We start from the raw sequence: 15089 nt of genomic DNA, 5'->3' as shown, positions 1-15089 counted from the left end.
TTTATCCATCATAACATGCGGACACTTTAACAATACTTAAAATGCTTATAATCATGTATTAATCAAAGGGCGATACACATCAGATGCATTAAAATGCTGCAGAAACTGTCAGACACCAAAATGACATTTTCCCACATGGGTCCTGAAGGTGAATGATGGCAATTGCCAAAACTGTCCAATCAACCTGTCGATATAACTTCATGTTTACTCCTCTGGATCATTTGTAAAAAGTCAGTTTAAACTGGAAGCGGAACTAAAATGCAACAATGTATAAGTTAACCTGGTTCCAGACCAAATGAATCAAACTACAGGTGAGAGAGCAGCCTAAATCCAACTCTTAAAGAACTCCTCAGAAATCCAAGCAGTCTTTCTGTCATAAGGATTCTGCTCTGAGAAGTCAACCTACAGGATAACAGACACATTCAATATTATACACAGTAGTATGAGAATTATTGGTTTTCTACACAAGGGCTTTAAAGGTGCTATTGACAACTTTGATGACATCCAGCCACTAGATGTCGCACTCCCCCCTTCCATTGCATTCACATCACAACACAGCTGTTGGTCTAAGCATGCACCCTCAGTGGGTGGCCAGTTTGTTGCACAACCTGCGTTTTCATGGTAGAGTGGAGTGACAATCAGACAGACTCAGTCATGTCAAGTGATGAATCTTTCGTGGTATGAATCCAAGAGAAAAGAAATGCATCCAATCATCTCTTATTTCCTTTATCAGAAATACATGCTTGACTCTTGTGTGAAGGGTTGTTGCAGCAGTATGGTTTGGCCAACATCAACTAAGGTTTTGAGAATGGTGTGTACTGAAAATTACAATAATAATACAAATTACAAATATAAAAACAATTTTTTTCTAACTGGATTTATTAACGTATTATGTGTCAAAATGGGTCTGTACCTTTTGGGGCACCTGGAAATTATATAAACTATAGCTTTGGACTCAGATTTGGATTTTGTGAGAATACATTCATGTATTACTATCTTTTGGTTTTGGTCAAGCACTGTTAATGAAACGCTCATCTGCTCTCATCCAAGGCATCTCTCTATTACTGCCAGCAGGCAGCAGTATCTACTGTGAAATGTAATGCTTTTATGCCTGTGTTCATCTCAACTCACTACTTGCTTTGTTGCAGATGAGTGTCTACATGGTAGTCGCTTTTAGTTTATCAGCTGGATATTAGTGTTGGACAAGGCAGCAAGGCCCAGCTATTTTTGTTTTTTTTGCTTTGGTCTAGTCTGGTTTTGTTGCCTATAGGGCTTAGACAAATAAAAAATAAAACAAGAAAAACAAGATAAAAAGAAAATTCAATAAAAGCAATTAAACTATAAAAAACATTAATAATATGTATTTTGTAGTTTGTATTGGGTGGAATGGCTTTACAGGTTGATTCAAACACATCATACAATAAATAGCAAAACATTTACAGTACAGACAAAAACAAAAACAGATATGGCCCCAGTATGATGGTGTTTTTAATGTTGTCTCAGTTGCCCGTGTTAACAGTATTATGATTTTTTTGGAAAGGAGATGAGCCGGATCAGACACAATTTGTCAGTCTTGTCAGTCAGTGAAAGTCAAACCATTCACTGAGAGATGTCGAACGATGATTCACGATCAATCAGCATCTGCAGGTGGAAAACTTTACAGACAGTTGTCCACATTAAATGCTCAATCGACCTTCAGAGGTTGCCATCACTCCGACCTGATCCATGCCATAAATGGCAGAGTAAGGCCTAAATGTTGTACCAAAAAGAAAAACTTACCACTCATACTAAGTTCTTTATTTTTAATTTTATGGGGACTTTTTCATCAGGAGTTTGGCGTTTTTGTTTTCACTTTCATAATCCTTTTAAGCTAAACCATGATGCTTTTGTATTAAAGCTAACCAAGTAGTCTGTTTTTTGTTTGTTTTTTTGTTGTTGCATTTTTGCTTTGTTTGTTACCCCTTGATTCAACTTGTTTAAAACTATGACCGTTCAGTCTGGAAAAGAATATGTTTCATGTTCCTGGCTGCCAGCAAACCTTTGACATGCAATTGTAATTGTCAGGTTCATCTTCAGTTCAATAAAGAAACTGTGGCAGTTTGTTAACTTAAGTAAATTGAAAAAATGAAGGATTTGACATCCGTTGAGTTCACCTTGTGGAGGTAGACCTAACACATCTTTAACAATGCCTTGGTTTGCATGAGGTGTCATTACAGTATTGTGTCAGTACGGATTGTGTAACCTAGACAGGAGGCAACCTTTGAAAGTATTAATCTCCTTTGTGTGTGTGTGTGTGTGTGTGTGTGTGTGTGTGTGTGTGTGTGTGTGTGTGTGTGTGTGTGTGTGTGTGTGTGTGTGTGTGTCTGTGTGTTTTCCAATGTATGTCATTGCAGCCAGGGCAACAGAAACACCAAGTACCGACTCTGGACAACCTAGCAACAGGGATTAAACACACGCACATACACCGAGGGCAGTCTTTGGGAGACAGAAGGTACGTCCAATATTTCTGTTTTTTAATGGTTATTTCTGCTATAAAACATAAAACAAGATGTGGCAAGTTGCCGACAAACTACTACTGCTAACTGGTCTACCAACTACCAACATACAAAATTGAAACCTCATTTACCTACTTACTTACTGACTGACTGACTTACTTAATTATTTCCAGGTAATTCATATTCAGTAATTTTTGCAGGGCTCTAATCATTGTCGTCCTCAATGGTTCCTTCTAATGTTGGTGATTGAGGAAATTAGGTAAAATTTATAGTCAGTCTGAATCAATAGTTGAGCTGAAAGTTTGATGATTCATGACTTTCACAAGAAGTTTGCCTCTTCTGTGCCATGTGCTGCCAGCTTTATATATTCAGGCAATCTCAAAAGCCTAGTAGCCAGTGGATATCAGGGCCATGACTTCCTTCTCCATGTGCTGCTCATTCACACTCTATTAGCAAATTGAGACTGGATACTGTGTTGGAGGTGAGAGACAACGTGTAGCCTATGAGGTTGTTGGTCAATATGTCTCAGACTACAAACTGAAAACCAGAACGCTTCCACTGCCAAAGTCTTATGGTTGCCTTGGTCTGTAGCCTAACCCAGCACATGTTGGATGATAGGAAACAGGGTACACCTGAACAGGTGTCTCTAACAGCACCAACACACAAGATTCAATCTAATTCACACTCACAGGCAAACTTACCATAACAAAAACTCAAGTCAAGTTTTATGTTACCAAATCAAGTTCAATATAGCACTCATGGGAATCAATTGATAAACTAATTATGGCCTCATGGACTCTACCGTCCTCCAGGATGATACATCATGAAGGATTTGTCTCTGTCTCCGCTGAGTCGTGGGTGTGGTCGATTTGTCTCGTCCAACAGAAACACAGGGAGACATGAAAGACGACTGGAGGTGTGCATCACGCCGCAGGTACTGATATGGAGGCAAAGGCTGTAGTATGTATTCTAATGTTGGAATACACTTTAGTGTTGAAATACACTAAAGTAGCATATTGTTCAGGTTGTTTGTTGTTGTTGGTTTACTGTCTTTGTTACAGGATAAACATGAATGTCAACCAACCAATTAAAAGTTCAGAATTAATATACCTGCAAACAACTACAGTATTTGCTAAAGATATACTGGAGTAATATCGAACTGAAAAGTTACGACCGATAATGCCATCCTGACCACAGCGTTGACGCAAGAAGCGTAGCACCCACCATCCAGTTCCCCCTCAAGGTTAACACTGGTGGCTACGACGACGTCTAAGGGAGCCGAGAGAGGTGGGCAATATTTCTTGTCATAGAGGAAGTAAACAAGTGGCTTGACCGGAGGTTTGCCGTTGCTATGACAACAAGTGAAAGCTACCGCTAGCATCTTAGCCCAACCACCCGATCAATAAACACCCATAAGATGACAATTTGGCTCATATAAAAAAGAACAATAACCATCAACAGCCGTCACCCTTAACAAGGTGTTGTCACACATTGTGATGTATTAATTAGAAAATAAATGCGTACCTTCATGGGAATTTAGCTAGCATTGATGCCGGTTGTTAGCATTGTAATAAAGTAGCAAATCTGCGACTTTATAAAATCGCAAATTTGCGACTTTTTTCTCAGAATATCGCCCACCTCTCAGCTCCATTTTTTTTCCTACTGTGGCCATAATATGCCCTTGTAGTTAGCTCTGTCAGCACTGTTGCCGTTTTTTTAATTTACTCATGCTGTTAGCATTGTTAGCTGCTGACTCAGCCGTTGCCATGTTGAGAGCTGTGTGGAGACAATCACTCAATTCATATCCTCTAAATTTAGAATGTAGCACCTTGAATCAATACACCACTTCATCCATCAATGCACTGATCCAAACAATAATTAATCAATAAATCATTCCATCCATGATATGCATATTATCCATCACTCAACCAACAGGATTACTACATCTGGAAGTCCCAGGACTCTCTCCTGCGACTGTCCAACAGCGGCCGTCTGCTTGTGGAGGCAGAGTCGGCCCTTCCAAAGACCTACAGCACCCGTAGGGGGCCACTCCTACTCTACTCCCAGGTATCTGTGTGTGTTTATGTTAGTAACAGCATAGCCACAGGCATAAATAAGGGAAATTCAGCCAGGCACAGTTAACAAGGCGGACACAACCACCAAACCTGTACTGAACTGCATAGTGAGCTACGTAGACCTTTGACATATAGAAAGTATGGAAAGTTCCATTTGTTAAGGTTGACCTTCTTCTGTCTTCAGGACTTTGTTACTAGTGATACCAGTAGTCTCTCAGAGACCACAGAGAGGAAGCGGGTTGTTCAGCGGTACACTCAACAAGTGGGACAGCAGCTGAGAACGGTCAAGGAGTTATCGGCAGCCATCTTGACCTACAACAAAACTAAGGTAAATCCTGTTTCCAGCAGCACGGCAGCTCTTTTTCGAAACAAGTGAAATTATTTCTCCCATAGCAGTTTTACAAACTATTCCAGCTTTGGTGGTACCATAACTTTGTTGTTTAATGGTTATGATTATGTTGCCCTATGTCTCATGGATGTGAAAACAGACACTTTTTAAAACTTACAAGGAGATAAAATGTAGGACCTGGGTATCTGTCAGCTTGTGTTGTTATTCCGTAAGAATGAATTGACTCATACAAATCTCATATGTGTCTTCCTTCCAGTTCACTTCCTCCAGACGTGGTCCACTCTTCTATCCTCCTCTTCATCTCCCTCTTGCTGCAGACCTTCATCATCCCAGTCCTCCGGCTCTTCACACGACACAAGAGCAGCCTAGTCTGGAGTTGCTTGTACAGTCGAAACCCCAGTTGCTTCCTGCAGAGAGAAGCACTGCTCAACTGGGGAATCAAACTGAAGGTAAAAGATGGACATATGGATAGATGGATTGGTACAAACTGATATAGTCAGAGATCCAAGTCCAAGAAGAAACTCTCTATAGTAACTCTCTTAGTAAATGATGGTCCCATTTAGAATAAAAAGGCGATAAACCAGGCTACCTAAAAATGTCTTATTCAACGCTCATTTGCATTGAGCTCAATCCTCTAATGTCACAAAAAAAAACATGATGCGACAGCCAACATGACAAACTAAAGGCTTCAAAACAGCAGTCCAGAAACCAAGGGGTGTCCACTTAATAAACACAGTTCATTGTGAGGCAGTAAAAGGACAAGAGGTCCTTGAGCATGGAGTCATAACTGGCCACCTAAAATATTATGCAGTTTGCTGCAGCACAATGCAAGATTAGCTGTGGACAGACACAGAGGTGCAGGCTGTGCTCTCACACGTGAGTAAGCGCATGATCCTAGATAGGTTTAAGTTTAAATCTACAAAATGTCTCCAGCAGAATAACAAATGATCAAAACTTTTCACATCCTGCTTCTTAATAAAATAAAACTGGCAAAATAGAAGAATGCAAATCAAATCCCCAAAACTTATTGAAAGCAACCCAGTATGATTAGATCATAATATTTCATTTCTACGCAGATAAAGAGGAGGGGCATGGCAACAGGAAGAAGATCAGGCTGGATCTCTTCCTCCAGTCACACTGCAATCCCAGGACTCCAACTCCACAGATGACATCTGAAGAACCAGAGGAACCTCAGGTCACATGCTTATGACTGAAGTGATATAAACATGTATTAATGCCCCTATATCTCTGGGAATGTGCGTGAATTGTTGTAATGATGTTGGCCAAATGTCTTTCCTACCAAATGCAGCCTTGCATAGACATGTGTCTGCAGCATACTGAAAGTTCTACTCATGCTGCAATAAAACACCACAGTATAGGAGGGGAGCAAGTTCATCCAGTCAAGACTTGGGTCAGCGACATGGCGGACAATCAAGGCGGTTCCATGATTCAAGACAGTGGAATGACCGATGATAAGGGCAACCATGTAAACTCACTAAGTGGGAACAGACATGGAAGGATAGGTGCGTGTGTGTGTGTGTGTGTGTGTGTGTGTGTGTGTGGTATTTTCCTGACTGTTCTCTAGTCAGACTACATGTAGCACACACCAAACCTTTACCTCCTGTAGTGTAAGTTGATAAGGATGATGTTCTGATTGTCTTCCCAACACACAGGCCTCCTTCCTCCTCTGACAGTCGGACATTCAGTCTGTAATGGACCCTGCTGGGAGAAGACAGACATGGTAAGACAGTAGTTTATTCTACCAAGTCAGGCCAAAACATCATATCAGTATAACTAAGATGAAAATATTTTCCAATTATGTTTCCCTTAAATACCTATGGTCACCAAGGCTCAAGGTAAAACAAGAACATAATGTGGAAGCCTATTTTTGGAATCTTAAATCCTTATTTTTGCGTTCTTACGATCTGTAAGGCATCACTATGTTTTTGTAGAGGTTGAAACCCACAAAAGCCCCAGACATAGTAAAAGAAAATCCAGGCAGAGGGCAGGGTCTCTGCAGATACAAACCCCGATAATGATTATTAATGATAATAATTGCACTTTTTATTATCGGAGCTCTCGGCACCACATATGGAAAATGCTAGTGACATAATCCATTTCATCTGGTGCAACAATTTAAATCAATATGCTTGATGAATGACTAAAAATGAAAAAAATTATATAATCTCTCAAGCTAACTTTTAGTGATATTGATTGGTAGTTAATTGCTTACATTCTTAAAGAATACTTTATTTTCTACGTCACTAATGGAAATAGGAAAGGATGTGTGTGCATTGTTTGTATCTCATCTCGAGGACATCAATATTGCTTTTATTTGAAATACTCACTGAAATACTAATTTCCTTCGTGTGGCATTTCATTTCCTTTTTAGTAAGATATTTAATTGCAAAACTTTACAACCAATAAGCAGACATGCCTCTGTTGAATGTTTCAGCTGAGATGGGAGGGCCCCAGCAGTGATGATTACCATTGTCGGCGCCTACCTCCCATAGCAGAAGGTCGTACTGTTGCCCCAGGCCCGGCGATCCAGACTCAAAGCCAGCAGGATGCCCAACTAAGGGCAGAAAGTCTTGTGTTTCAATCCCAAGGAATTCAGAAGAGACCTCATCAGTGGTTTCGTCCTCTGCTGTTTCCAGAGAAGGAGGGTAACAAAGACACATAGAGGAAGACCACGCACACACTGACTCGGTTGAGCTATAGATTGGGATAATGCTTCTAGTTGTTTAATGATTCCACAGGCTCATTTGCTCCCCGAAATGATTTGAACCCAAGCTTTATTTCTTCCAAAACTTTAAATATGTCCAAAATAAAAACATATTAACATGAATACAACCTATAATAAGTAAATATAAATCTTCCTAAATATTCAATGTTATGAGGTGAAGTTGTGATGTAGAAATGCCAACATAGAATTAAAATATGTTCTGTAAATATTTGAATCATTCAACAATTATTATTTTAACGGCATAGCATGGCAAACATACATCATTACGAAGTACTTTTATACCTGGCACTATAAGCTGCACTACACCTTATTATTGACCAGTTTAATAAAAACATGATTTTATATGATATGTAATAGCGGGTCCCTCCATCGCATCACTATAGGCCTAGGGGTCCTTGGCCTGAAGACCTCTCTTCTAATCCTGCAAGTATCTTTAACTTAACAACACCCTCTACTGGACAGTATGGGTAATACTCATTTACTCAATACTCATCCTGAACAAACACACATTCAGCCAGGATAAATGTGCGTGGATGGCTAGTCAGGACGTGCCAAACCTAACTTATGTGGACCCCACAGTAAGGACCACACTGCTTTTTCTCTGAGGCGATTTGACTGAGACTGCCACTGTCACACACACAAAATCCACAACACCAAATACAAGAGACAGAACTACAAAATAAGAGGAAATCACAGAACAAAAACCCAGATCATGACAAATCTTACTCTTCTCCTCTGTCTTTCAAAAGAGATGAGTGAGAAGCAAAGAGGAGGAGGGGGGGAAACGGAGGGACAATACTATAAAAAAGAGACAATTGAGCTGGAGGGAAGAAGACTACCATCTGAGAAAGGCTCTTTGATTCTGCTGGAGCCTTGGGAAGGTACAGCACACACACACACACACACACACACACACACACACACACACACACACATACTGTACATGTTACGCTGTCATTTAGATCTGAAAAGATACATTCAGTCTGATTGATCTGAATATTACAAGGCACACATATTGAAAATATAGTCCCACTTTTTAGTCTTAGTTCTGTTTTTCCTTAAGATTTAGGTTATTTTTATACCCCTGTAATTCCCTACCTCTTCGTTTAAAGATCTTTTAAAATCTGTTTAAAGAAGTCTGATGCTGAGGATGGAACACTCTTTACCACCGAGCTACTGTATAACCCATGACAAGCAATACTTATATGATCAATTTAAAAATGACTTAACAGCAAATATACTATTTTACTCTTAATATATCTACACGTTTTGAGAGATCCCTGTGTCAGTCAGTGGTGTGACGACCTGTGTTGCTTCTAAGGAGCTGGAGAACTGAACGCTAGACGTAAAGGATGTTAAGCACAAACTGCTCCACTGAGCTACATCTGCAAGTGATCACTCCAGTTGGAGAATATTTTCTACAAAGGTTCATCATATTCTTCGTGTCCATCACGCTGTTCTCCTATGTTATGTCCTCTTTGTCAGAGCCTCCTCCTCCAGGAGGCGTGTTGGGTGGTGTGGCAGGACGGAAAGGCCCAGGCAAACAGAGCTCATTTGCCTTCTTACAGAACCGACTGCCAGACCTCCAGGATCCCTGTGGATCCAGTGATGCTAACAGAGGCGTGGTTCGGGGCGTTCTGCCTCTGGAGCTGAGAGGTACGGTAAGCTAATCCAAGTCAAGTGGATGATAGCTATGTGTTTAATGCAATCTATTCTGAAAAAGCTACTTAAGCTCTGTCTTTGACCACTTTGACCAACACAATTTGTTGCAATTCATGTTCTTAAAATTATGCATATGGTTACTCAACTTCACCGCCCAGTTGACCTCCTTTTTGTCATAGAATTTCATTCCACTTTCATTCACACATCAAAGGTTGTCCCCATTCTGAGTTGTGGTGTGTTGTCAGATTTGCAGAACGGCAAACCTGTTGGCTGCCTGATCCTGGGTCCCGATGGGGAGATCATTCGACTGTCGCTGTACGACAACAGCTCACGGGAACCATCTCACGCCGACAGTGACACACATATACTCAGCGAGCCCTCAAAAATTCCAGTCTTCAAGGAATCCAAAATCTGCACAACTAATCTGGAGGAGAAACATATAGATTGTGAGTCATGTTTTTATGAAAATCAGAGCAAGGTTTATTATCAATAACTCACTCCTTCTGTCAATCAGCTCACCAGGTTTTGTCTGCAGAAGGAGAGAAGTTACCCTGCGTCATTGTGCTGGAGCCTGAACAGACACCTACAGGTCTGCACACACACGCACAGACACACGCACACACACACACACACACACACACACACACACACACACACACACACACACACACACACACACACACACACACACACACACACACACACACACACACACACACACAGTAGTGTCTAGTGGTCATTTGTAGAGTGAGGGCTGTGTGTGATATGCAGCACTCTTTGATGCTCTTCAGGGGAGGACTTCTTTAACAACTTCTCCATGTCTATCTGTTGGCTTGAATGTCATCCTTATGGAATGGGTCTGTGTCTGAGTTACATGGATGCCCTTCCAACAGACAGCAGGGACGAACAAAAGGAGGGGGAAACAAGGGGGATGGCCTGCAAACATGACAGCCTACTCTATTATTTACATATTTCAACAAATTCATGAATTTCCTTATATTAATGATACCTATGTTTGCTTGGTATTAAATTCCCTTTGCACATGTTTAACACATTAGGTATCATCTAAAAATATCTGCTTTCTTAGAGACAGATCACATTATGACCGTACTAAGAGATTGAGATTGTCAGCTTGGTCTGCCTGTGTTTTTTCTGTCCTGAGTTATATTAATGTCGTAATTCTTAGATCTTCATAGATCGACAGAGACTAATGGGTGCTCACCCAGAAATATCACAAATCCAGGTAAAAGTCTGCTGTTCGCCTCATTTTCATTTTTATTTGAATGAATATGCCAAACCTCTGATGATTCTTCTGTTTGTTGTGCGTAGTTCCAGCAGCTGTGACCAATAAAAAAACAAAGGGTGCAGAAGCAGTGGCAGAAATATTGGGAAAGGATGCTCAAAACAATCTTAGGATGCAGGTAGGGGGGGAGGAGCCAAGAGGAGGCAACAGTGAGGCAGAGGAGGAGGAGGAAGAGCTGATCAGAACAGGACAGACCAGCCATTTGTCCGGATCATATCAGCCAGGGTTGGTGTAATTCACATTTAACTTGTGGGAGCTTTCTGAGAGTGAATATTTGCCAATATCTCAGTCACAATCCTCAAAAGTTGCACGCTAACGTTTCATTAGATTTATGTGACCCATATTTGTCCACTGTGTCCTATCCAGCAGGCAAAAAAACAACAAAACATTACACCTCTCCAGAAGTTGTTTCATTGATTGAGGATTACTGGGCACTGAAGGTCTCAAATTTCCATCTTGCTGATTCATAGATGTATTTTCCACATTATTTATGTCAGATTGTGGACATTGATGATGCCTCTTATGTTTGAAATAGACATGTTGAGAGTAATCATTTATATGTGAGATCAAATCAATAGGATCCCAGAGGATCACACTGAAGAATCATGTTTTTTTCTTCTTCCCATAATGGAAATGTGAAACATTTGGAGTCTGTTCGTCCTGAAAGAAACTGATTATAGATGATGTATCATGTAGCCAGCAGAACATCAGTCCAAATGAAGCAGCAACAGAGGACGACGTGGACAAAAGGAAGAAGAATCCTAAGAGGAAGGACACTGACAATGCAGCAACAACCACAGGGTGGACTAAGAAGACTTCTTACCAGATTAAAACAAAACAGACACATTGACTTCTTGAATGTAGTAACAAGCTGCACAAACTCACACGCATCAATGTGCTGGTTTTCTTTTGGAAAAGGGAGATGAAAACAGCCAAAGGTGCCGCATCAGATAGACAGAAGACATCGAGGACGAGGACAGAAGGAAGGCAAAAGACAAAAAGTGATATTCCATCAGTGAGGAGACAGAAACAAGAGGAGCGGACCAGCAGAGACACAGCAGAGACTCAGGGCCATTCAGCTCCCCCTTCTGTGGTGAGCATTAATTCATTTACTTCTGATATCTTGTTTATAAAGTACGTAAAATACTTTCAAATAAAAACCAGACATATAGGAACACTTATAAGCAATGCACGAAATGAGATGCCATAAAACTTTACAATTACTTCTCTGTCTTCCAGAAAAAGAGGATGACAGACGTGAAAGGAGAGAGAGGAGAAGTGAAGATGAAAGAGGAGAGAGAAGTGAGCGGAGAAGTGACGAAGCAGAAGGAGGAGTCAGCTGGGAGGAGCAGGAGGAGGAGAGGAAGATTGAAACACGAAGAGGGAGTTGTTGGTAAGATATTGCGAACATTCAGGCAAAACAACTAAATGACTCTTTAACATGTTGAGAGGACACAGATCTAAAATGTTCTCAATGTTCTCTAAAGCAACAGCGATGTAATAAAAAGAAGGGAAGAGAGCCAATGATACAGAGCAAGTCTAGAGGCAAAGTTTTCTCTTTAAGTTGGGAATCACATCATATTGCGTATATGATTCAAAGTGTTTTGGAGCAGAGACAAAGAATTTTTATTACCAGTGGACCCTGAAATGATGATCTAGAATAAACATCTGAGGTGAAAGGGTTGAAGCTTTCTAGTAGTTACATAGCCAGCGATATTTCCATGTGTGGCATTTCTTTTTTTTTTGCCTTCCTATCCTGTCTTTTTCACTCTCCTTTCATAATTATTTTCTTTTCCTGTAGGAGACCCAGAAGACCCTTTGGAGAAAGTGGACGTTGAAATCGGCCAGGAAATACCCATTAAAAAACGCCCTGCAACACAAAGACACAATAAGAAAACAAATGCAGAGGAGGACACGGAGGCAGGGCATCTTTCCACCAACGCTGATGAACACAAGGGCGTCCAAGCGTCCCAGTCCAAACGCAGGAGCTCGAGGAGATCCGCTGCCTCGCCCTGCGAGGAGGCTTCATCGCATGGCCGCCTGTCCTCATGTTCAACCGTCAAGGTCACGGAGCAACAGCTGATGCTGAACCCAGTAAAGCCAGAGGTAGGTTGAAGCACATACACAGAACATGCAAACCGTTGATGCACAGTTCTAAGGCATTCTGAATGATACAAACATGATTATTGGTGATGCTATCATACCACAGTTCCTCATAGAGAAGACGCAGGAGGAGAAGAAGGAGGCCGCAGCCCTGCGTCTGGCCCAGCGAGCGGAGAGACGGAGGCAGGAGGTGGAGAGGAAGAGGAGGGAGCGGGAGGAAGAGGAGAGGAAGCAGCAGGAGAGAGAGCAGACAGAAGGGAAGATGAAGCGCGAGCTGGAGGAGGAGAGGAGGAAGAGGGCTGAAGAGCTCAGGTTACTTTTTACTCCAACATTCTAAAGATTCACTCACTCAAGTTTTCAGATGACAACAATAGTGAGGTGTCCATTTGAACACGCAAAGGGAGGACAGCCACTGCCACTTCATTGATATTCAATGTCCTTTTCCAGGCTGAAGAAACTGGCGGAGGAGGAGGAGAGGAGGAAGCGCGAGGAAGAGGAGCAGGAGCGAGCGAGACAGGAACAGGCGCACAGAGAAAGGGAGAGGAGGAGACAGGAGGAGAGGAGGCGGCAGGTGGAGCAACTCCAGAGGATGAGAGAGGAGGAAGACCAGAGGAGGCAAGGTGAGAATGGGAAGAGAGGAAAAAGAGAGAGGCGTGATGAAGGAAAGGTTGAAGAAGAGAGAGTGGCGATCTTTGTTTTGAAAAGTGGTGGGGACACTTTTCAGATTAAAAAAATAAAACAACAAATTGTAGGCCTACATTACTGCAATACAGTAGTAACGTATCTTCTATCATACAGGATTTACGGCCTACTCAATGGCATAAGCACACACTGTCCCATCCACCAACAGAGCGGGAGCAATGTTTGCTTTTCTATTTTCTATTCTAACTGTTAAATGTGTCCATTCTTATTCATTAAATGTCTTTGTGCACATTTTTTATAAAATTATAATTTTAAAAAGTGGTGGGGACTTGTCCCCAGAGTAAATGACACCTATGGCCGATCAAATGAATTATAACACTTTATAATCATTCAAAGTTATGGATGTGGCAATGTGAACTTTGTTGTTCAGTGTCTGCTAATTTGGTAGTCACTTAACTGACAAAAACACTAGTTTGTGGAGGAGCTGACAAGAAGTCGGTGAATAAAAGCAATTTTACGATATACATTACATGTCGAGATGACAGATGACTTTTTTTAAAAAAGCCCTAAAAAGACGAAAAAACAAAGTAAGCTGGAGAAGCGCTTTGTTAATGTTAATAAGATACTGATTTACAGCCGTCGTAATTTCTCAGCAGCAGTTTTCATTTTCATTTCAGGTAAATTGGATGAAAAAAAAGGTTAGCTGATTGTCATTGAATTAACTGGAAATGTTCCCATCCAGCTGAACTAAAGCGTCTGCGCCTGGAAACGGAGAGGAGTCAGGAGGAGGAGGGCAAGAAGCTACAGGAGATGGATGAGGGTGAGAGGATGGACTACCTCTGTAGGAAGGAGCAGGAGGAAGAGAACAGGAGTAACAAAGAAGAGGAGGCCGCCTTACAGGGTGCAGAAGAGGCCAAGCTGCAGGCGGAGCTGCTCGCCAGGTCTGTCTCCTAAAGCTTTTATGAATCCATATACATTCAGATGTTACAGAAGCTTTTTACCTCGTATTCTCTTACAATTTTATGAGAAATATTAAGTAAATGAGAAATAAATGTTTCTCTCTCGCTCTCATTCTATCCTCCTGCAGACAGATGGCGCTATTGCAACAGCAGTTGGCCTTTAAAAGGGATCTGGTGTTGGAGGCTGGAGGTCTGGAGAAGACGCAGGGTATCTCCAGACCGTGGATCTACTCATATTTTACTTTGTTAGAGCTGCCGGGTGGAAATCCAGCTAAAGCTGTGACCGTGGCCGCTGACCTTTAACCTCAATGAGATCATGATGGACAAGTGGGAAAAGATTTTGATATGATGAAAATGGTTCACTCATTTGGGAAGATCATTAAATCAAATGAAATTCAAATCTTGCTTTTGTCCTTGTATTTTTTGCTGTATATTTGAAGGTTTACAGGTTTTGTTGGATATAGATTGTGTGCGTGTTTATATACTGTTTATATTAGGGCTGTCAATGAATGCATTAGGGTGGTATTTGTGGAAATAACACGTTCATTTTTCTGACACATTAATGCTGTTTGTAAGTAAGTTTAGTGAGTAAGTAAAGTTACATTACAATACATGATAGAATGATTAAAAATGCAGTTTACATCTAGTTAAAGAAATATTCAACTAACTAAAACATTTGCACACCTGGAAAGGTGTGCAAATGGAATGGAATTCTGTCATCTGCGCTTGCAATAACAACATTTACTGTATTGCTT

The 15089-nt window shown here is 41.1% G+C and overlaps 1 protein-coding gene across 1 annotated transcript; it reads left to right on the top strand.

Moving 5' to 3' along the window:
* The first annotated feature begins 3313 nt into the window (after positions 1-3313).
* kiaa2012 (KIAA2012 ortholog) lies at positions 3314-14703 on the top strand. The gene is made up of 21 exons (XM_084022901.1): positions 3314-3429; positions 4431-4562; positions 4755-4898; positions 5176-5368; positions 5996-6114; positions 6229-6442; positions 6593-6660; positions 7375-7585; positions 9151-9321; positions 9573-9773; positions 9842-9909; positions 10513-10570; positions 10657-10855; positions 11327-11431; positions 11549-11723; positions 11870-12023; positions 12432-12736; positions 12840-13045; positions 13181-13353; positions 14118-14316; positions 14463-14703. The coding sequence occupies exons 1-21, from the start codon at positions 3319-3321 to the stop codon at positions 14635-14637; spliced, it is 3381 nt and encodes a 1126-aa protein (XP_083879027.1). The 5' UTR covers positions 3314-3318; the 3' UTR covers positions 14638-14703.
* The last annotated feature ends 386 nt before the right edge of the window (positions 14704-15089 follow it).

The sequence above is a fragment of the Eutrigla gurnardus genome (assembly GCF_963514095.1).
Source record: "Eutrigla gurnardus genome assembly, chromosome: 12".
In the NCBI taxonomy this organism is placed as follows: Eukaryota; Metazoa; Chordata; class Actinopteri; order Perciformes; family Triglidae; genus Eutrigla; species Eutrigla gurnardus.
The sequence above is the reverse complement of the archived record's forward strand: the minus strand, read 5'-3'. Positions and strand labels throughout refer to the sequence as shown.